This window comes from Podarcis raffonei, chromosome 6 (genome assembly GCF_027172205.1).
Source record: "Podarcis raffonei isolate rPodRaf1 chromosome 6, rPodRaf1.pri, whole genome shotgun sequence".
NCBI classification, from domain to species: Eukaryota; Metazoa; Chordata; class Lepidosauria; order Squamata; family Lacertidae; genus Podarcis; species Podarcis raffonei.
In genome coordinates this window covers 20417021-20440587 of record NC_070607.1, presented here as the reverse complement: position 1 = coordinate 20440587, position 23567 = coordinate 20417021, and the positions used below count along the sequence as shown (strand labels likewise).

General features: G+C 41.6%; 1 protein-coding gene across 1 annotated transcript; it reads right to left on the bottom strand.

Moving 5' to 3' along the window:
• Window positions 1–2183: 2183 nt before the first annotated feature.
• Window positions 2184–22464, bottom strand: SLC25A24 (solute carrier family 25 member 24). Its single transcript, XM_053391566.1, has 10 exons — window positions 21871–22464; window positions 17736–17862; window positions 17067–17154; window positions 16497–16608; window positions 14386–14544; window positions 12773–12922; window positions 10667–10774; window positions 9346–9513; window positions 6356–6506; window positions 2184–5463 (listed from the first exon to the last, which is right to left on the bottom strand). Exons 1-10 carry the CDS (start codon window positions 22054–22056, stop codon window positions 5285–5287), a joined length of 1428 nt encoding a protein of 475 aa, XP_053247541.1. The 5' UTR covers window positions 22057–22464; the 3' UTR covers window positions 2184–5284.
• Window positions 22465–23567: the final 1103 nt, after the last annotated feature.

The following is a 23567-nucleotide window of genomic DNA, read 5'->3' as shown; positions in this document are numbered from 1 at the left end:
GCTACCTGACCTTGTCTCTTTGTTGTTTTTAAACTAGCACGCAAGTTTACCACCCTGCTGTTCTTTAGTTGGCTGTCCTGCGGCTACTATCCTATTTGAATGACACTCAAGACCTACCAGGCAAGAGCTATTGTTGTGAAGCTGCCCTTATTCTACCGGCAGGTGGTGCTGCTGACATAACACCCTGGGTTATATATAGTGGACAGTACAGTGCGAAAATTTCCATGCCAGGCATGAAAAATAAAAAGACAACATATATTTAGGTTCTAGCACCTGCTGGATGTAATTTTCATTTGGAGGGTAGCAGTTGGCTCCTGTGTTTAGAAAATAATTCATTCGACGTTAACAAAACAAGCAGCTCTATCCATAAGCCACTTAAATCAGCATAATTGACTGAGAGCAGATTTATGCCTATCTCAGGACGAACTTAGTGAATAAGGGCTTAAAAGAGGGGGTTGTCAATCTGCCCTGATGATAGAACTAACTGGCTTTCATTCTGCTGATTACCAACAGAAGCAATCCAATGCAATTTCATTAACTGCTTTCTCTCTGCTTTTTCAGCATATTAAGGGCCAGTTCACACATGCTTTCACATCTTTCATCTTCATTTTGCCAGGCTAAACATACCCAATTCCCTTAACTGTTGAGTTTCAATATCCACTATGCCTAATACTCTGTATTGAGAAGAAAACAGACCTTGCCATATATCGGTCCTGGCAGCCAACAGCAGAGGTGGAGGGAATTCATGGCTAACTGAGAATATTGGTCTTGCAGGCCGATTGATCCCTGCAGTTTCCAGGGCATTGGGATTCAATAAGCTATATGAGCAGAACAGGTAAGCTGCGCACAAATTTCAAGAGGTCTGCCAAAATACTGAAGCCCCCTGTTTGACTATTACTGAATGAATTGCATGGAAAAGTAGTATTAGACATACAAAGAGCAACACTAGTCTTGGAAACAATTTCTTTTGAACAGCAAAAAACCACATTGTACTTGGGTGGGTGGGGTTTATACCTCTAGAACCCAGCATGTAGTCTAAGGACACCATCATACAGCAACCTCACTGAAGCTAAGCAGCTCTGCATCTGGCCAGTGCCTAGATGACTGCATGAGAACTTTATTAGTCCAAAATGCTGCAGCTACATCGTTTAGTGGAAAACTTGGGAGATGCAGATGTTACAGCTTTGCTGAGGGAACTGCACTGGTTACCAATCAACTACCAAGCCACGTTCCAGATGTTGTTAACATATAATGTTCTGAATGACTTGGGGCCAGTTTACCAGAAAGACCACCTGTCTCTACGTATACCTGTAAGATCACTCAGATCATCTAGGGAAATTATATTTGTGGCACCCCACCCCACAGTATATCATAGGGCAGCGACACAAAAAGTGGCATTTTCTGCTATTACCCCTGTACGGTGGAATGATCTTACCACTGCCTTGCATGAAGTAGCAACCACAAGTTTTTTTCAGATGTCTTGTGAAGACCAATCTTTTTGCCCAGGCTTTCCCTGACCTGTAAGATAGAACCCTGATTTATGTGTATGAGTCCCTGGAAATCTGTTTTACTTGTTTTATGTGCTTTATACTGCTGATTTACTGGCTTTAGGCTCTATTCGTTTTAATGGATACTGTTTTTACAGTGTACATAGGGAATTTTGAAATATTAAGTAGTTTAGAAATGCCAATACGGAAAAGTTAAAGGACCCCTGGATGGTTAAGTCCAGTCAAAGGTGACTATAGGGTTGCGCCGCTCATCTTGCTTTCAGGCCAAGGGAGCCAGTGTTTGTCCACAGACAGCTTTCCGGGTCATGTGTCCAGAATGACTTCTGGTGCAACAGAACACTGACGGAAACCAGAGCACACAGAAACCCCATTTACCTTCCAGCAGCAGCAGTACCTATTTCTCTACTTGCATTGGTGTACTTTCGAACTGCTAGGTTGGCAGGAGCTGGGACAGAGCAACAGGAGCTCACCCCGTCATGGGATTCAAACTGCCGACCTTCTGATCAGCAAGCCCAAGAGACACAGTGGTTTAGACCACAGCACCACCCTTGTCCCCCCAAAATGCCAATACATACAGATACATACATACACTGTCTTGGGTTCCACAAAAGAAAGGAAAGGTATAAATATAACAAGTAAATACATTTCCAGCTAGTTACAAAGCAACTTCACAACTGCATTACAAAACATTGTTTATTATAAACAGATCAATTTAAAGGTTATAAAAAGCATTCACCAAATAAGTCACCCAAAAAATCACAATTAGAACCTTGTTCTTTTTAGGCACAAAGTAAAGGAATCAGATCTACACCATATCATGCATTCTTCCAACAAAATAAAACACCATCACCAACATTCTCGTAAGTGCACTTATATGAAAAAAATGACTGAGATTGGTTCACATACTGGTCATGTCACCTTAAAATTACATACAAGATAGGCATACATAGTATAGCTTACAGTTGGGTTTTTTAAAAAAAACACAGGTGATTTAGAAAATCACATTTACAACAGGCAAGTGCGTAACAGCGTGCAATACAAGATTACAGAGTGCTTCTGCTGAATTAATTCTTTGGTTTTGATCAAGTGCAGAAAGAGTGAAGGTTTCTATCATGGGACAGATTTGCAACCTAAAAAAACCACCCTGCCATTCATAAAGGATGGGCACAATCTACTGGAAACCACCCACCAAAGCTCTACTACAACAACATGATTTTTAGATTTTGCCCATAGTTACATCCAAAAGTTCATTAAAGACGGCATTCTGCATAGCAAACAATTAAAAAAGGGATTGCTACTCAAAAAGTGCAAATATGGGTTCTCCATGGTGAGCTATATTATTTGGAGTTCACATCAGCTTCTCAAACCAGTCAAAAAATAAGGTTGGATCCCCCAGCCCATTTGTGAAATCTTTGAGGGGCTAGAGGCTGGGATTATCTGACTAAAACAGAGAAAAGATAGCATTATGACGGAAAAGAAAACCACTTCCTCTATCTTTATGGTTCCATAAATCAACATAATGCCAATGCAAAAGAAAGTGTGCCTAGTACAAGCTTACAAAGCCATCCTACAAACATTGAGAAGTTGGTAAAAGGAATACAAATCAAGGGAGGGAGGACAATGGTAGTGATGTGATTTAGGCTATTTCTAGGGACACTACCAAATTGCTCCAATTGAACACAATCAAGAAAAGCTAGCATGAACTGGGTTATATAGTGGGGAACTGCAACCATCTCTGCGATAATGATTGCAGAGAAGAAGTACAGCGATGAATGATCATGGAAATAGTTGCCACCTTCCTGGATGGCAGTAATCCATCTGACCTCTCTAGTCATGCAAAGTCGTAAAGGAATTGGCCCCTACTGCCTCCTCCAATTGACCTTGGATTAGGTCCTTTGTATATGCACAGAGGATGGGTTGTTCAAGAAAGAGAAGCATTGCTTCCCACACCACATCTACCTCTTAGAACTGGTGTTGGAAGCTTCAAAGACCAAAAAAACAGATTATTCACTTTAGTGCAATTTTCCATGCTCAATTTTTATAAAAGAGAAAGAGAATAAGTAGACCTTGAAGAAGCAGATATGCTTCTATGACGGTGGGGAGCATCTGCAATTGATGTGATTTTAATGACGTGTTCGACATGCAGAAGCAGCAACCATTAATTTCATGGATAACTGAAATATACTCTGAAACTGAGGATCCATTCAATAAGATGTTTGTGCTTTAAAAGATCTTGCAAGGAAGGCATGCAGGAAGAGTCTTCTCAGCAATCTGTTCTTGCAGGCCCAGCCTGACTGATAAGATCAGTGCTTGCCATGCATTTCCTTACGGTCGTTCTACTGATTTAAGCTGTGATCCTAAATACCGTTGCTTGATAGCAAGTCCTACCGAACTTAAGAATGACTTATTTCTAAGTAAATAGACTTAGGATTGCAAAGTTTGTAACTGGATGGCAAAGTCCTTTATTGCCATGGTGAACTGGTTTTTCTCAGCCAGTCTACTCAGTTATTTGATTTGGGTGCTGAGAAAAGACAGGGAATTTTCCATTATCAGTTGTCTCCACTATTAAAAAAAGGAGCAGTGTTCCATCAGGGAGGCCAGGTCTGACTTCCAGAAATACTAATGGAAAATTTGTGGTTGCTGTAAGACTGCACAAGTAATCCCACTCCTGCTCTTCTTTTGAATTGCGTTTTTCAACCTTCACATAATGAGCTAGTGTTACCAGCAGGAAAACACTTTCTTACTAGTAATACCTGCATAGGGCCAAAGACTTAATGGTTGAAATATTCCAAGACAAGGAAGAGATAATGAAGAATCAGTTTAAAACATTTAAAAAATAATAATTCTGAAACTGCACGCTGTTCTTAAAAGGTGATATGGCTTTCCCTAAAGGCAAGTTTTCTGCGGCAATCAAACAAGGGCATCAAACAATGCTCTGGGCTTTTGGTACAAACATTTACAAGTTACATGGACAGTAGCCCAGAGCACTCAAAATGCCATGAGACACTTAAAATTTGCATTCATTTCTAACTGAAGTATTTGACCAATGCATATGATCTGCCGAGAACTTCTCCTGCCAAAGTCAGTCACGACTAAGTTCCCACTGAAAGAAAAACAAGACTTTTCCTAGCCGTGACTAATAGCTCCCAATGTTTTTAAAATGGGACTTAGTCAAGACTAAGTTGTTCCTTAATATTTTAAGTTAACAAGGGAATCTAATGTATTCAGGAACAGCACCGTGGCATTCTGTTTATCTCTGCATTTCTGCCTATGCCTTTTTAAAGTTTACCAAAAAAATAAAAAAACCTATATTTTAATAACCCAATTTCCCTAATGCAGAATATAAACACAAAGGAGAGTTATATTTTTGGTATGTACAAGATGGAACAATCCACTGACCAATCAAATTCAACTGCATAAAAATATATATTTAGCTCAGTAAAATATATTTTAGAAAAATCAGAAAATTACATTGACTAGAGATTCATTCTTTAAGATCTTCCATCACTCAGCTCGGCTAGCAATCGAATATTTCTTGATTGTTAAGATTTGGGAACCTGAGGTTGTCGGATTTGGTGTTTTTTAAAAAAGATACCTGGCTTACAGCTGTTTCAGGAAAGTGGGTCTTCTTCTGCTTCCTTGAAGGGATCCCCACAAGAACGGTGCAGTGAAGACTTGAATCCAATTGTAAACATGAATAAATTTAGCATCCAATGTGGTTTCATCAGGTGTGCATATTCTGTAATAAACCTCTATTTTTCTTCCCTCCTTTCCTCTCATGCTATCCCCAAGTTCTCCTTCATCTTTTCATACACCACGTAACTGATGCTGACAGCAGGGAGCACCTTCATGAAGTTAGGGGCTATGCCCCTGTACAGTCCCAGGACTCCTTCCTTAGCAATAATCCTTTGGAAGAGACCGACCATGGATAATTGAGGGCCACTTTCTACCATGGCTATGGAAGAGGTTAAAAAAAGGAGAAAGAAAGAGACACATATTACTTAAAAGTATCATTTTAAAAGTATTCTAAAGTTAACAAAGAATAGAATGTGTTTTTCATGCTCTCAATCCTTCGGTAGCGTCAACATTCCAGAAAGAGGTTCACTGCCTCACGTGCTGTTTGTGTGAAGCAGGCATTTGTCTTGAGCAGCTTTTGCCAACACGGTGTCCTCCAGATGTTTCAATTTACAGCTCCCATCAGCTGCAGCCAGCACAGTCGTGCTGATTGGGGCTCATGAGAATTGTAGTCCAAAACTTACGGAGGGCACTTTGTTGGCAAAAACTGGTCTGGTGTATTTTAAAAGGGTGGCTTAATTCTGGGAAGTAAAGTAATTGCTGATAGCAGGTAATCTAGAGAAGAACCTACCAAGAAAAAAAGGAAAATGTAGCCAAACTCTTAGTGGGCAATAGCACCTAAAGTATTAAAGCCTTGGTAGCTTGCTCAACAGGGACGCGGGTGGCACTGTGGGTTAAACCACAGAGCCTAGGACTTGCCGATCAGAAGGTCAGAGGTTCGAATCCCCACGACGGGGTGAGCTCCCATTGCTCGGTCCCTGTAAACCTAGTAGTTCGAAAGCACGTCAAAGTGCAAGTAGATAAATAGGTACCGCTCCAGCAGGAAGGTAAACGGCGTTTCCGTGCGCTGCTCTGGTTCACCAGAAGTAGCTTAGTCATGCTGACCACATGACCCGGAAACTACGCCGGTTCCCTCGGCCAATAAAGCGAGATGAGCGCCGCAACCCCAGAGTCGGCCACGACTGGACCTAATGGTCAGGGGTCCCTTTACCTTTACCTAGCTTGCTCAACACAGGTGAACAAGCTCCTATACCACAGACACCAACACTCACCTTGAGCCTGCATTCGAGTGCGGATGAGGGCAAGAGGATAACTGGCTAACTGGCCACATGTACTGGACGCGGTACCACATGCCAGCAATACAAGTACCCCAGGGTTGGCAGAGTCTGTTGCATATTTTTCTAGCCAGTTCTTCTTCAAAGCCTGCCAAGAGAACATTGATGCAGTTAATTGAACTTTACCTTAAAAAAAACCATAATGGCCAAGTATTCACATGAGAAACATGTCAGGTCAATTCCTAATCTCACTATCTGCATATTTTACAAGTGCATATTGGTCCATGAGAGGCGGGACCGACTCTCATCTCTTTCCAACCTGTTAGCACAATCCTAACAATGTCCAGTCAGAGGTAAGTCCTACTGAATTCAGCGAGGCTTACTCCCGGGTAAGTGGGGTTAAGGATTGCAGCCTAAATTAGTTGTAAGATTTTAGAATCATGCCTGCAGCGTAATGAATGAAGTAATAAGGGGTTTCATAAGCACTGGGAAGCTATGGAACATGTTAATTATCACCTGTATAAATAAAAAATCAGTTATGTAGATGGGAGAGAAATTAGACTTTAAGTACACTTGTTAGTGAAGCTGGTGCAGGGTATTACAGAACAAGAAAGCATGATACCAGCTAATCAGAGTTAGCATAATAGATGGCTGACAGGTAGAAAACAGCAGTACAAAATTATTTCAGCATGAGGCATGCTTAAATGTGTTAAGATTAATGTATTGCAGTTATAATGAGAGGAGGCTGCTTTATAAATGACAGCAGCTGTGGGGCTAAGTAACATAGCATGAACCTCAGAAAGGCAGCAGTGTTAGAGAACTATTTCTAGTTAGTTTGTTTGCTAACACCTTAAAAACCTACACATTTACTGTGGCATAAGCTTATGTGGAGCAGACCTCACTTTGTCAGGGTAGCTTTGTCAGGGTCTTGCTGTGCTAACAGCACTGTTCAAACCCTGTAAGTGTGGGTTTCACTGAGTTACCCAGGGCTAACAACAGCCAACGTGTTTAATATTGGTTTGTTTTCATTGTTCCTTATGTAAACTGACATCTGAGATTAATGGATTTGAACAAGCAGTCTCCTACACCCATTCTCACCCAGTTAATCCCTCTCTACACTCTCCCAGCTGTTAAAACTTCCCAAACACCACCCCACTATTCCACACATCCTTCAGCTTGCCCCACTTACCTTAATATCCCATGCACCAAATAGTCTCTTCCTCAGACCACACTAAACGCAAACCCCAACCCTACATTGGCAGATACCGTGCCTGTGTGCGTACACGTGCACATGTTAGAAGGGTTTGTAAAAAAGTCTAAGGACTGAAATACAGAACCCAAATATATACAAGATATACTACCCTTGTTTGGAAGCCACTTACCATCGTTTACCAGGATTGCATGTAAGCAGGAAACAATGGCTAACAATGGCATATCTGATTTGTTTTGCCACTCAAGAAGAAGGAACGAGTGAATTGGCAGTAAAGGAGATGCATGCACACAATTCATGTATAGTTTGGCTCATTAACCCAGAATGTGATCATGTGAACCTGGCTATAGTCTTGACACCAAAAGGAGGAGAAATTACTTTTTGCAGTTAGACTCGCTAAATAATTCTGGTTCAGTGACTTCACTCTTTCATTACAAAATTAAAAATACATGATTTTGCCGTGCTGAGGTCTCTGCTTGCTGAAAAGTGGAAACAGCAAACGTTTAGACAGCTACTCAGCAGTCAATCTACATTACACCCTACAGGCTCACTTGTATCACTGTGCAGGCCAATTGTCATCTCAGCAAATAATACTTGTTTGTCTGGTTTCCAGGCATATTAATCTGAGTTAAAATAGTTAGAAATAGCGCCTGTTGCAATCCTTCCTGGATTGTGCTTCAAACTACAGGTGGGAGAGTGCATGCTCGAATGCTACCACACATTTTTAAAACTTCCTGAATACAGAAAACTTGCATGCCCGGGGGGGGGGGGAATAAGCTAAAAAATTTCTTCCGGTTTGCCATATGCAAGGAGTCTTTAGATGAGGAATCCAGTCAGACATGCAGCCCCTCTGTTAAGAGTTCAAAAAGGACTATATCACATATTGTTCTGCACATCTGAATCAGTTCTTAAGAGGGTTGTGGCAGAGAATGGTCACACAACAATAGACCTATGTCCCTGCAGGAACAGTCATTCAGAAAAAGATTTAATGCATATAATGAAGGTTACATCAGATTCAGGTGTAAATACATTTTTACAGGATTCACTAGGCTAATGAATACCCAAGCAGTAGTGAAACAACAACTACACCAATGCAACACTGCAAATACACAAAATTATGCTGAAGGTTCAGTTATTACTGAGGTTATGTAACACACAAATATCTGGTTATGCTTGGCACCAACTGGCAAATTATTTACAGTGGTACCTCGGGTTACATACGCTTCAGCTTACAGACTCTGCTAACCCAGAAATAGTACCTTGGGTTAAGAACTTTGCTTCAGGATAAGAACAGAAATTGTGCTCCGGCGGTGCGGCGGCAGCAGGAGGCCCCATTAGCTAAAGTGGTGCTTCAGGTTAAGAACAGTTTCAGGTTAAGAACAGACCTCTGGAATGAATTAAGTTCTTAACCTGAGGTACCATTGTACTTGGGAGTCATCCTTCTAGGAATGTGTTGAGCTACTCCAGAGTAAATAGCTTGGAGAATGGAACCTAAGAGAGTGTTTTATTAATCACAATTTAATTCCATTTATATCCTGCCTTTTGTCCAATGAGCTCAGGGTAGTACACACAGGGATAAGTCCACTTCATCTACACAACAACCAGATCAGTGAGGCAATACCTGGAACAAGGTAGCCAAATGAGCTTTGGCAGACATTGAGTTAAGCAGACATGCGAGCCCAGGTCTCTTTCCCCAATCTAGGTCTAACATAACCATCTATTATACAATGCTCCTTTAGTTATATTGTCATGGGATACGCCAGTGAACTCCACTCACCTCATAAACAGCCAGATCTATGCCAGCATAAGGAATGATGCCCAAAATATTGGGAATATAACCTTTGTAAAAAGCCTTCACGCCTTCTCCTTTTAAGATCTTCTTAGCACAGTCAAACATTCCAGAGTATTGCCCTGTTTTACCCACAGCCAGCCTGGTCTTTAATACCTAAGGTGGAGAAAAACTGTTGAAGTTAATCAAAATACTGCATTACTAAAATCTGCTATTCACTCCCTTGTATGTATGCATGCACGCATGCACGAACGAATGAGTGCAGAGTGCATGTGCATGCACACACGCACGCACACAGAGCTGTATCACCAGTCAAAGTTGGTAGAAGGCATTCCTAGCAGGGGTAGATTTAGGGCTGTGGAAGTCGTGTGCACACAATGGGCACTTAACCAAGAGCACTAAACTCAAAGCTTGGTAAACGAGGCACTGGGCTTTGGGAAGGAGGCGTGAGGCTCAGAAAGGGTCCTAGCTTGTGCTTTTCCAGCTTTGGGAAGGAGGTGGGAGGGCCCTGGGACCCTGCCTGAGCCCTTGTCTCTCCTTCCCAAACCAAGGTGCCTACTTACCCGCCTTTGGGAAGAGAGCGTGAGAACTGGGATGGGGGGAGTGCCAAATTTTGGGCTCACACAGGGCGCCATAGTACCCAAGTCTGCCACTGCTCCTAACTGCTAAGGTTGCCTGGGGCCTCTGATAACAGAGATCCATTGAATACCAACTCGGACTAAGAAGAAGAAGAGTTTGGATTTGATATCCCGCTTTATCACTACCCAAAGGAGTCTCAAAGCTCCTTTCCCTTCCTCCCCCACAACAAACACTCTGTGAGGTGAGTGGGGCTGAGGGACTTCAGAGAAGTGTGACTAGCCCAAGGTCACCCAGCAGCTGCATGTGGAGGAGCGGAGATGCGAACCTGGTTCCCCAGATTACGAGTCTACTGCTCTTAACCACTGCACCACACTGGCTCTCAATGCTTCATCTTCCTTGATCCTTCTTAATGTCACTAGGAAAATCTCCATGGTCTCAAACAGGTGCCATTTCCAGTTCTGATACCCAAGATGCTTTAACTGGAAATGCTGGAGATTGAACCTGAGCCTTCATGCTTATGAAGTGTGCATTCTGCCAATGATCTAGGATCGCTCTGCAGCAACAGGCTTAAAACAGCACTCACCTCTGTTCAAAGATTTTGAAATAATTTTAAAAGAAATTTGCAGAATGCTGACCAAAGTGCTGACCACACTATCTACAAAAAAGCTGCTTCTCAGAAAAAGGATAGATGGTGCATGTTCACAAACAGAGCAGTCTATCCAAAACTGACCTCCATGGGATAAATAGAAGTCTGTGCAGTCGCTCCAGCCAGGGAACCAGATATAAACCTTTCAGCAGTGCCGATCTTTCCCCCTTCATCAACGAACATCTTCTTATACTGAATATTAAAACACACAGTGATAGAAAAGGTTACATTCTTCCCCATATAGTCACAAGCAACTAACAGAACCGCTTAGCAGGATCAAGAACACCAGCCATGTTAGTTTGTGGGAGGAGTTGCTGGTCTACATGGCAAAGTCCTGCACATAGGCAGCTCACTGTCGCCACAATAATGTCTCCATCCCTTGTGTAAATCTCTATGATGGGCTGCTGTTGAGACTTTTCTGACAACGCCAACCATCACCCAACTGAGGATGTGAAGAGAGGCACTCTCAAGTGTCTCCTCCACAGTTACAGAGCATCCTATCCTGGAGATTTTTAATCTCTGCCTCTTAATGGGTGAAGACGGTTGTAATGTTTTTATAGCAGCACAACAAATCTCACGTTCTTCCAATTGAGCTATACCAGCTCCAATTCCAGAAGTGTGGATGAAAAACACTTTCCCTTTCCAGGACCAGGCTCTGAAGATGCCTGCTCTGTATGTTATAGTAGCAACTCCTGCGAGGAGTGAGATTGACTTGCTGGCACCTGTGATATCACTAAGCCACCTCCTTCACCACTCCAGAGCAGTTTTGCAACTATTTTTAATCTGTGTATATGTATATACAAATAAATAAGATTGCAAATGCTTAAATGAAAAATGCACATGCCACTCTTTTTTATTATTATTTAAAATCCCATAAAAAAGAGTCAACCGCCTGAAGCAAAGCTGATGGCTGAATCAGCACCTGATTCACTGGTCTGTCATTTCAACTGAGAAACCGGGCTTACATCCTGATTAAGAGGCCTGACAAGAATCTTTTTTTTCCATATTTCTTCCTCTCCAAACCTGAATATTTTTCTAAAGCCACATTAATTCCACCACCCTTCCCCCATGTAGCAGGCAGAATCAGAATCAATTGATCACAGTCAAGCAATATGGACATATACAGCAATAGAGAACATGTAAATAAAAGCAGATTAAAATTAAATTCTGTAAGATAGAGCACGGTAAATAATACAGATGTAAAGCCTTTGAAATATGTAGATTAAATCCTTAACCACTAATTTAAAATGTTTGTGTTAAGACATTGGCGATTAGATTCATTCAGAGCTTGTAGCAGACAGCGCTGCGCAGAGCAAGGAACTTTGCCATCAATAGACATCAGTTTTTTATCTGACCCAGAATTACAAAGCTCGACTTCAGCCATTTTCTCCCTCTCTTCAACATGTGTCAGAAAATATATTATATTTTCAGTTTGTTTGCTTTTAAGATACCGTTGGGAAACACAGCATTTCTAGTTCAATTTTCAAGCCAGTGTATGAGTTGTACCCTAGGTTTACTGCACAAAGTTGAAATACCCATTCAGGCATGAAACATGCAGGATGAGCCCCAAGTAAGCCACTCTCAACTGAACTGACTTTGTAATATTGTTGCACAGATAAAATGGGTCTATTCTCTGTGTGTGTCATCCTGCGTGACTTGAAGGAAGGGCAGGATATCTACATGACTTTTTAAAGCAAGTTTTTATGATTTAGCTTTCAGAAGTTTGCGATTCAAGGGGAACACTGGTAAAAGGAGGAGGAAGAGGAGAGCTAAAGTTCCATCTCAGGAGGCACTTTCTCCGGCAGGAGGATTAGGATGTTATATAACCTGCTAAAGCTGATTCAGAGGTAAATATAACACTGAAATCCATGGTGAGGCCCATCTTACTACAGCTCAGTTAATACTGACCTTAGAAGAATCCTGGCTGTAAAGTGCAGGATGGGCTAATCAACATTTTGCTATACAAATGCTGACGTAGAGCTGAGGTGACAAGGCTGAAACCCAGCATGTGGTGGTGAACGTTTTAAAGCGCCTTTGAAATCAAATTTAAATCACTCAAGATTTTTTCTTTCTCAAAGGTAAGAAAGAAAGAAAAACAAAACAACTTCATACATTGCACAAACGGAACTTCTTGTGTGCTCAGCTGGCTTTCCTTCATTTCATGCTGATCACTGTCATTTAACATCTTACCCGTTCATACGCCCAGAACTTAATAGCTGTTTCAGGTGCAATTTTAACAACATTGACACCATTTCCTCTCCAAAGTGAACGGACGCCTCCTTCTTTAACCATCTGCTGCAAGCCACCTTTTATGTTCATTTTCCCCTTTGAGCCATGGACCTTTAGCAAAGAAAGAGAAAACATAATTGTTTGATACACATAGAAAGCTGAATTGACAGTATAACACTTCTTTTCTTTCTAAACAGAAATAAAGTGTGCAAACCCTTTAAGGAGGGAGCCATTCCAAATTCTATGCTAGCTGTTACTTTTCCTGGCTTACACCTGAAACACAGGTTAAGGCCTAAACAACATGTTAAGCAAAGTCAAATTCCTCTGCATTTAAAAAATCCCAAATCAGCCTGGGGGAAGCTGTATCTTAAATAGTGAAGGAAAAGAAGGAAAAACTGTCTATCCCTTTCCCTTCCTGTACTTTTTCAGTTCAAAGCTGTCCTCTTTAAAACAGTTTCTTAGTTGGAAGGTAGAACTTTCACCCTACAAATCAAAACGTAGCTGGTGAGGAGGAAATAGCTGGCAGGGAAAGGGTTAACCAGCCTCTCCTAGTCCTGCCCTCATTCCACTAATATACAGCCTGAGCTGCTTTCAGTTAAAAACCAAGAACAAAACGCTACTATAATATATGGTCTGAGGCTAAGGAAGTTCAAAAATAAATACAACTGCATGCCCATAAAAATACACTGCAGATATTACATTGCCTCCAAATGTGATTTTTTTTTTCGGGAACAGATTGCATTCTACAATGCCAAGTCTTCTTGGCATTACATGTGATGAGGACATGCACTGCTTACATGATTTTACTCAACAGATTTAGCAGTCAAGTAATGGCACTGCATTTAGGGCCGGATCCAATGTTGCAGTTCTGGGGGATTCTCCAGAACACATTTAGGGGGTATGGGGGGGGAGGGAGGAAACAGAAGTTCTGTTTTGCTAGCAGAACAGAAACAACCTGTAGAGAATCAGCAGCAAGATGCGTCCAACATCCTAATGCTGAACTGAGAAGAAAAGATTCCGGACCCAGACCTAAAGCTGCAATCCTATCACACTTACCTACCCCAGTCAATGGGGCTTATCTTTGAGCAGACACATACAGGCTTGCACTGAAAACCCCAGTCAGTTATTAAGTCCTTCCTGCATATATTCATGTTATATTTGAGTTAACAACCCATTGCAACAAATGCATTTCCCATTTACATAATGACTAGCACTCGTGGGCTCTCTAAAAATAGGTTCCTATAAATAACCTCTTTATGCATGGAGCTTCTCTCAAAAACAGCTGGTATCTCGTGATTCAATTTTATTTCTTAGGAAGGGCAAGAGAAGATACCCAATAGGCCAAAGAGGCACAAAACTTGTCAGCCCTGTCCCAGAAGGCCTTGCGTTTATAGGACCCAAACAGCAGCACACAGGGCAAATTACTATGGAAAGAGCAGGAACTTCCCCAAATCTTTTTTGATTCAACATGGCGGCCTGCTCTTCAAAATTAAAAATCGCACCAGGTGTGTTCAACCCTTTGGGTCTGGATGTCTGGATATGGATCCTGGGGGCTAAGCTTTAAAGGAACCCACCTGCATCATGACTTTAAGGCGGTCCAGTGGCGCTGTTCCCGTTCGAGATACTGCACCAGCAACCCCTCCTGACAAAAGCTGTCTCCACCACTGCCCAGTCTTTTTCTCCTCTTCTGTGAATTCGTCTGGGATGGTCAAACTGTCTCCAATGTCCAATACCTGTTAAGATGCAAAGCAAAAGGGTTAGATCAACATCCAACAACCTTGCCTTTCAACAAAGAGCCCTCATGGTTACAGAGCTCACATGAGGGCAATTCCAAGCAGAAGAGAAAGGAAGCATACGTATTTTTCCTGACTACATCTGAAACCAAGCAGTCTAAAAACCCACCATTTCAAAAACCGCGCCATCATCGTTAAAAATGATAGTAAATTTCTGCCTCGTATACTTCTGTAAAAGAGACATGGCATGGGGGCGAGCGACGCTTTCCAGACACAGTCCTAATGGCTACAAAGCACAGTTCGACTTTCTTCCCGGCAGCTTTTAAGGATTACCAAGATTAACCTTTTGACAACTTCCTAAAAGGATTATCAGCCCAGTTACTTGTAATTCATCCAAGTATTTTTATCTCCACTGAATTATTATGTTAATTTTTAAAAAATAAAAATAAAAGACGGCCATCTTGCTTTGCAAGATAATCAGTTTGGCAAATCTATGATTAGTTTGCCCCCCTTCTATCAGATTGCATGATTGAAATATAGTTTATTGGTATTTTTACATGTATAAAACACAATCCTTTCTATTTCAGCAGGCAGGTTAAGCAAGTTGTCCTATGCCAATTTACAAAACTTGATTACCAGTACTTTTTCTTTGTTTTAAACACCACATTATTGTCTTTCTTATTGTAGTGCAAACTGCTTTTTGACCATCTGTGGTGTAAAGTAGTCTATATTCAAACTAAACCTTAGCCTGGAGGGCCTTCACTCCCTGCTTTAAACAATGCAGTAGCACTGGTTTTCTTCCATAGGATGCTGCTACAACATCAAAAGTTATGCAACCACATGAACACAGCCAGTTTGCACAAGTTCTTATCATGGAATTGTTACTGCTATGAAACAGTTGCGTTGTGAAGACCAGGGCAATGGTTGTGAGCTTTGAAATGCTGCAGCAGTTCTATGGGATGAACCAACGGGAAATTTGCTACTATGGTGGCCATTCTCATGGTTAAAAGGAATGAATCTTTGATAAAATTACTGAAGAAAAAAAGACAACAATTTTCTATATAAGTAGTTTAAATATAGACTTTTCCTCTTCATAATTCATTAACTAGCTTACATTTTGGCACCATGATCTATATAAAAATCTATTTTATGATATAATTCGTCAGGCCTCAAAAGACATCTCCAATAAACTGAAGTTGTAATGGACTTATAATGTACGTATGCTTTTAAGACGTATTTAAGCTACAGTCATAGTCTATCAATAATACTGGTATTTTAATTTTAAATATCAATATTCTCTCAGATTTTACTCATCTTTTAGACACCCTGTCAATTCAAAATGCAGCTGCTCTTAAACTCTGATTCTAACTTTATCAGAAATGGGATGAAATCAAACAGAATTCAGCTTGAGAGCCACACTTTTTAACAGTGAATTACAAACTGAGAATTCAGAATGGAAATGCGCATTTACATTTGCAAGAGTTTATTATAAACAAACCTATTTTCAAGACACTTTGGATTACTAGCTAAACCTTTTCTCCTCAGTATTCCAAACCCAAGCACCCGCTTCTATACAAGGCTTGGCATGTTCTAAGAATAATTCTATCTATGCTCTTCAAAAAGAGGTTGCTGCCACCAGCCCCAAACTCTCTATATTTTGCTCTTCCTCCAAAATAGGAGACCTCTTTAGAAGGATGTTCCAAAATAAACATATTTACCAGGTAACCATTTTCACTGACTTCAATGGGACCCCACCCCCCTTCCTACAATAAGCATACATAGAGCCATAATCTTAACAGTGGCGGAACCACTGCAGCTTAAGGGTTACAGTAGCAGCCTAAGACAGTAGCAGCCTACCCCCAACATACACTTCTGCTAACGAAACTCATTAGTAAATCCTGCTCAAATTTGTCTGCACTATGACTACCATAAGAAATGTAATGCATACTCACTGTAGAATGTTTCCAGTATCGAATGATTCCTTGAATGTCTGTAGCAGGATTAAATAGGAAATGGTCCCGCCATTCATTCCAGTCCACTGACATTGTCCCGTCAGCATCTATGCTAAAAATTCAAAGTGATATAATTAGAATTCTATGCAATATTCAAAACAAACCAACTTCTAGCCATGCATAGTGAAGCTTTGGTTTGTTAAATCAACTGGAGTTTGTTATGAACCAGAGCTCCTGGTTCACATACAATGATAACTTAAGCTTCTAGTGGTATTAAGTGAGTTTACAGTTTGTGTACAAAAAGATGAGGCTTACTCGGGCTTCTTCCAGCTTGAGCATGTCAGGATAAACCATAGTATAGTGTGCAAAGATGGCCACAGAGAAGCCATGGTTTACCTTGTCAACCTAAGTTATGCTTCTAGAAAATAGTGTAAAAGATTTTATCAGCAAGACTCGTCACCAAGCAAAGAGAGAGGCTGAGAAATAGTTACATATCCCAGTGGGATGAGACTTCAGCAGCGGGGAGGTGGCCTCAGTGCTACTCAATTTAAAATAATAGCAGGTGCTGACCTTTGTAGAATCTTTGTTGCTTGTTTTTCTGAAATATCTATACCCAAGATCTTGAGGGACTGAACAATTTCTGAGGCATCAATTACTCCTTTATAAGAGGGAGGGAGAAAAAAGACAAATGAGCTGAAGGGCTCTGCAGACTTTTAAATATTTGAATGTTATTACAGATAGTCAAGAGAAGAGCACCAGGGATTTGGAATTGGGGAATTGGTCAGTATACAAACAAACAATATAAAGATGTACGCCAGAAAAAGAGCATCAAAAATACTAGGAACAAGGTCCAGGTAGATGGACCAATGTCTGACTCTGTATAAAGCAGTTTCCTATGTTCCTATGTGGAGAAGTTGGTTCAGAGCAGACAGCAAACTGCAGTTACTTGGAAAAAGCTGATTCATATATTGGTTTATTACATATGACTTTCCAAACCAGCTCATTGACAGATTTCATTCTTTAATATAAATCTATTGAAAATGTTAATTATATATTGTATTATGATACTTTCTTGTTTATGTCATGTTTACATTTTTAGTGCTGATCTCTTAACATAATTACGTAATTAATGCTTACATTTTATTTCTGTGTTGCACTGAGAATTTTAGATTGACTTGAAAGAAATAGACTCCTTTGTGTATCTTAACACAACAGATATGGTGGAAAATTGGATCCTACCATCGTTGTTTTTGTCCAGACTTTTAAAGGCTAATTTCATTTTCTTCTCATGGTCTTTAAGATAGCGTGTAAATTCTTCAAAGTCCAGCCGGCCATCTTGGTTAGTATCTCCAGCTTTGAAAATTTTCTGTTTTTAAAAAAATGCATATTGAAGAAAAATTAGTAATGGTGCTTATAGTATTTCAAAAACGCATTCCAAAAGAGAGGTTTCTCCTTTTCTGCACAAATCATTTCTGCACTTTTAGTTAATAGAATTGCATACATTTCCTGGAAATGTAGACAATTAAGTGCAATACAGTAATTAATTTAGCTAAACAGTGTTCTCTTCTTGGATGTGATGTATGGAATCTTATCACTGAAGCATTACAAAGGTAGCATTCCAGCCCGCAGTGATGCATCCTCACAACCTATTTAACCAGAATAACACTTTCTGCCTGTATCTTTCCATAGGAACTGCTCCAAATGTATTCTGATGTGTTTTACCATGGAGGAAGACCCAATACCTTGCCTGCATTCTGCATCTGTTTGTCCCTGCCCAATTCCCTGATAGCCTTCTATCTACTGGGCTACGGAACGTCATTAGAGAGTTATGAGAAACATGAGACTGTGGTTTTTAATGTCTGACATTTTATTTTACTTTTTATTTTGCTGGAAGCAAATGGGAAGGGTATAAACAAAAAAATTATTGTTGTTATTATCTCATACGCAAGAGGAAAAAGCAGCCGAAAGGCAATGCAAAGCTGAGCTGTTTTGTCTTGATAGTTGATAATAACGTTCTCCGCCTCTGGCTACTCTGGTGGAATGCTTGTGCTAAAGAATAATAAATGGGCAAAAATCTAACATGAAAAAAACCACCATTTCAGCCTCCTAGCATACTCTGCTGCCTACCTCTCAATAGAATCGGCCTGCGAGAAAATTTCTAAGTCATTCAAAAAATAAGCAGGCCTAGATATGGTCTCTACTTAAATGTAGCAGTGCCTGGAAAGGAGCTCGGGCAACGCTCTGACTTTATTTCTTGGAAAAGTACTTATTTAGCAAAATTTAACCTTAAATATTATACCATGTAAACAAAACAACAAAATGTATTAAATATGAAGAAGTAGGTCATGTTCAGAAGTTAATTGGCAGCAGGCTGCAGATATCCATAAGAGAATACCTCTTCACACAACTATGTCTTATGGAATGCACTGCCACTTTAAGTGCCAATCGCCACTAGCTTAAATGGCTAACCCCGTACACCAGGCTTCCTCAAACTCGGCCCTCCAGACATTTTTGAGACTACAATTTCCATCATCCCTGACCACTGGTCCTGCTAGCTAGGGATCATAGGAGTTGTAGGCCAAAAACATCTGGAGGGCCAAGTTTGAGGAAGCCTGCTGTACACAGATACAGTGGTGCCCCGCAAGACGAAAAACCCGCTAGACGAAAGGGTTTTCCGTTTCTGAGTTGCTTCACAAGGCTAATTTCCCTATGGGCTTGCTTCGCAAGACGAAAACGTCTTGCGAGTCTTGCGATTTTTTTTCGCTCCCCCCCCTTTTTCTAAGCCGCTAAGCCGCTAATAGCCTTTTAGCCGCTAAGCCTTTAATAGCCGCTAAACCGCTAATAGCGCTAATCCAGTAAGCCGCTAATAGGGTTGCTTCGCAAGACGAGAAAACCGCTAGACGAAGAGACTCGCGGAACGGATTATTTTCGTCTTGCGAGGCACCACTGTAGCTTTAATACAGTCATTACTACCTATGCAGCTAGCTGTAAAACATGAATTGCTCAAAATAATATGCAGAGAATGTTATTGTTTCCATAAATATGACCTGCTGCTTCGTGTTAATAAGCCACAAAAGCAAACCCTAAAACAGGTTCAAATGCCAGTATTAATTAGCCTAATGAGACATTTAGGCTACCTTAGCGACATACAAATGATGTGCAACTAATCACAGTGGCATCATGAATTCTATTTTATGAAGAACATCACTGAACAATGACTTAGAGGTACATAACAGAGATTAACCCCCTGCCCCCAAAAAAGTATTGATCATTTTAAGGTTTATTGGTTCGGGTCTCATTCCAGTTGGTTGTGAGCATCTATGTGTAATGTATTTATGTGCTTTAAAACAGAAATATCTTCTACATGGGCATAAATATCTAGATTCAACCTTCCTTCCCAGACATACATACATGCTTGCGCACTTGTTGCTATTATACTAACCATGAGTATACTGCAGATACATTTTTGTCAAGGCCAGTACAACAGTTTTGCTAACACAAGTTCTAGGAATGCAAGATTCATAGCGATTATGAAGTTCAAAGTAACCGTCTTCCCTAAAGAAACAGGTCCATCTCACCGTAAGGCAGGAGGCCAGGGCATTGAAGGGCAGCAAATTGTTATTTACTTCATTCTTTATTATTATAGTCTCACCACTATGTGGGAACAACATTTGGCTTTTCTGCCTCAAGTAGAACGCATTGGACCTTCATTAGTGCTGTCACCCCTGTACGTGGCTCCTGAAACATGAGAACATAAATGCTCTCCCACAGATGATTCTGGCAGGCATGTTCCTTTTATTCTTAGATCAGTAGCCTGTCACATAGAGTACCTGAATATGTATTGTGTAAAATTGCCACAACACAAGTGTCCAAAGTAGCTTACAGGAATGATTGAAAAATAAATAAAAATGAAAGCAAAAAATAGAGTAATGGGAACAAATTAAAACAAGTCAACAAGAACGTCAACTTCATAGAATTTGCTGGAGGCGGGGGATAAATCTTCACAGCACTGGAAAGGCCTGGAGGAAGAAGGGCAGGTGGACATTCCAGGGGAAAGTTCCTGGCCCCAAATGTAAAAATGGCAAAAACCACACTCATCAGCCACCACCAAAGAGATACTTTTAGGAATATGGGAGGAGGTAGTACCGGTCTATTAAAGGCTTTTAATGTCCTTCCTAAATATCCTGAGGAGCATGAGGCAACAGCACCGGATTTAAGGCAGTGTGGGTGGTTCCCCTGCACAGGGTGTCAAGCCGGCGGCATGTAAACTAATAATCATCCTCATCATCATCATCCCTATATTTACACAGGTACCTACTCAAAGTTAAGCCCTGGTCAGACGGGTGTTTGAGTTGCCACAACTGTGATGTAGTGCACTTGACAACATGCACAGAACGGAAGGCGGGAGGGAGAAGAGCACAAAAATAAGAAATATTGGACAAGGGGCAAATTATGTCCTTGCTTAGGGCGCTATACAGTGGTGCCTCGTAAGACGAAATTAATCCGTTCCGCGAGTCTCTTCGTCTAGCAGTTTTTTCGTCTTGCGAAGCAACCCTATTAGCGGCTTAGCGGATTAGCGGCTTAGAAAAAGGGGGGGAGCGGGGGAAAATCGCAAGACTCGCAAGACGTTTTCGTCTTGCGAAGCAAGCCCATAGGGAAAATCGTCTTGCGGAGCAACTCAAAAACGGAAAACCCTTTCGTCTAGCGGGTTTTTCGTCTTGCGAGGCATTCGTCTTGCGGGGCACCACTGTATTAGCAAAGTCCGCCCCTGGAGGCAGCTAAGCTACCTTGAGTGCAAAGCAGTTTAAGCCGTTACCCTTAGGTGTGTTGCCCCATCACCAGTGTTGAAAACAACTCTTGGTCCAGTTGACTCCCACATGTGTACAACAGAAAGCAGGGCATCACCTTAGACAGCAAATTACCTTAGGCAGTGCAGATGCTCAGAACTGTAACCTTCTTACCACGGCATAACCTCAATGTGGTAATTTTGTGGCACTGCAATCAATTTAGTTTGTGTTGTAACTTCTGCTCCAATGGGCATCAAGCCACACAGGCCTATTCAGATGCAGACCAGATAGGCCCTTAGTCATGAATGGCAAACGGATATAGTATTTTAGGTCAATAGTCCATGCTGCACTGACTCAGGCAGGCTGGAATGTAGAAAAGGAAGTTCCTTCTTTCAGAAAAGAGGTGGTTTTAAAATCGAATAAATAATAATAAAAAACAGTAATTTACTATTTGCACTATTTTGCCTCATCAAACCACTCGGTTAAACCCTTTGTTTAAGATATCCCAGGGCTTGCAAGGCTGAAACTGGCTTCGGCCCACCTCCCCTCGCGCCCAGGTTCCAGCCGTCGCCAAGCCTCGCACCCACCTTCTCCGCGTCATCTCCCAGGGGGATGCCCAGAGCCTTGAGTCCGGATTGCAGCTCGGCGATGTCCACGCGGCCGTCCCCATCGCGGTCCAGCTTCTGGAAGAGGCTTTCGTACCGCGGGTTCCTGTCGGGCGCTTCGCAGGCAGCCTCCGGGAGAGCAAAGGAGCTTCTCCAGAAGCGAAACATGATGCAGGAGAGAGGAAATGCGTCGGGGGGGAGGCAGGGGGCAGAGGAAAGAAGTAGAAGCCCCCCGCAGTTTGGTTAGCGTTACTAGAAGAAAACGGAGGAGGAGGAAAAAACACAGCTGCAACCTTCCCACTTTGGGGAGGAGCGAAAAAAACGTTAAGAGATGGCACGCAAGAGCCAACGCCCAGGGAGGGAGCAGGGAGGCGAAGAGCTGGTTTCTCCTTCTCATTGGGCGTCCTGGCCTTGCATGGTCACGGCCTGGGTGGGACTTGGGTCTTCTTTTCCTTCCCACTGCAGAAAGGAAGGAGCTGGGTTTGGAGGGCGGAGGAGAACTGCGCCCAGGCAGACGATCTGGAAGTTTGCGACTAAGTTCCTTGATCGGCTTGGAAGGGGGAAAAGGTTATGCTGCTGTTTGAGACGCCCGATCCTGTGCTTGTTTACTCGGGCGTCGATCCAACCGCGCATAATAGGGCTTTGCTGCACTGGCACTCTGCCCCCCCCCAAAAAAATACGCCTGTGGTTGCATTCAGAGATTGTGATCCTAAAGAGGCTTCCTAGCCAGCCACTTAGAATCATAGAATTGTGGTGTGGGAAGAGAGTTATCTGGTCCAATCAGCTGCAACATTAGAGGGCTTACAGGTGGGACTTAACCTGTGCCCCTCACAACACGCACACACATGGAAATGCAGTGATGGAGAAACCTACACCTGTTGAGTGTAGAGACGGTTTGCGCATAACACACTGATCCCAGCCAGATGCACTGGCTGTCAATTAGTTTCTGGGCCCAATTTGACCTATGAAACTTTGAGCGGCTCAGGATGGCAATACCTCAAGGACCACCTCTCCCCACATGAACCATCCCAAAACCTGTGATCATCTGAGGCCCTTCTCCATGTGAGATTCAGAGGGTGTCCACACAAGAATGTGCCTTATCTGCAGTAGCTCACTGTTTGTGGAATGCTCTCCCCAGGGAGGTTTGCCTGATGCCTTCATTACATATCTTTAGGTGCTAGGCAAAAACATTTCTTTATAATCAGGCCTTCAGCTGATTAACATTCTAAAGGCTTTTAAATGTGTTTGGGGGGATGTTATTGATTTGTTTCTGTTTTTTTGTTTTACTGTGTATTTTGTGTTCTCATGTTTTATTTTTATGTTGTGAACCACACTGTGATCTTCTGATGAAGGACAGTATACCACAAGCATCCTGTTGAACGTGAGTGAGGGCCATCATCCTAATTATGACAGTAGCAGAAAGTAGGGAGTGGATTATTTATATATGTAAACAACACTGCAATTCTATATACCGGTACATGTACCTGGGATATGCTGCTGCCTTCAACCATATGACCAATAAAAACAAAGCTGTTCATCCTCACTTTCCATATATCTGGGTTTTTTGTTGTTGTTCCAAAGATATGGCAAATGTACATGTTTATACTCGTAACAGTATTTAATATGTTCTAGTGAGTTTTCATAGTTATTGTGTTATTACCACCTTGATAATTATTATT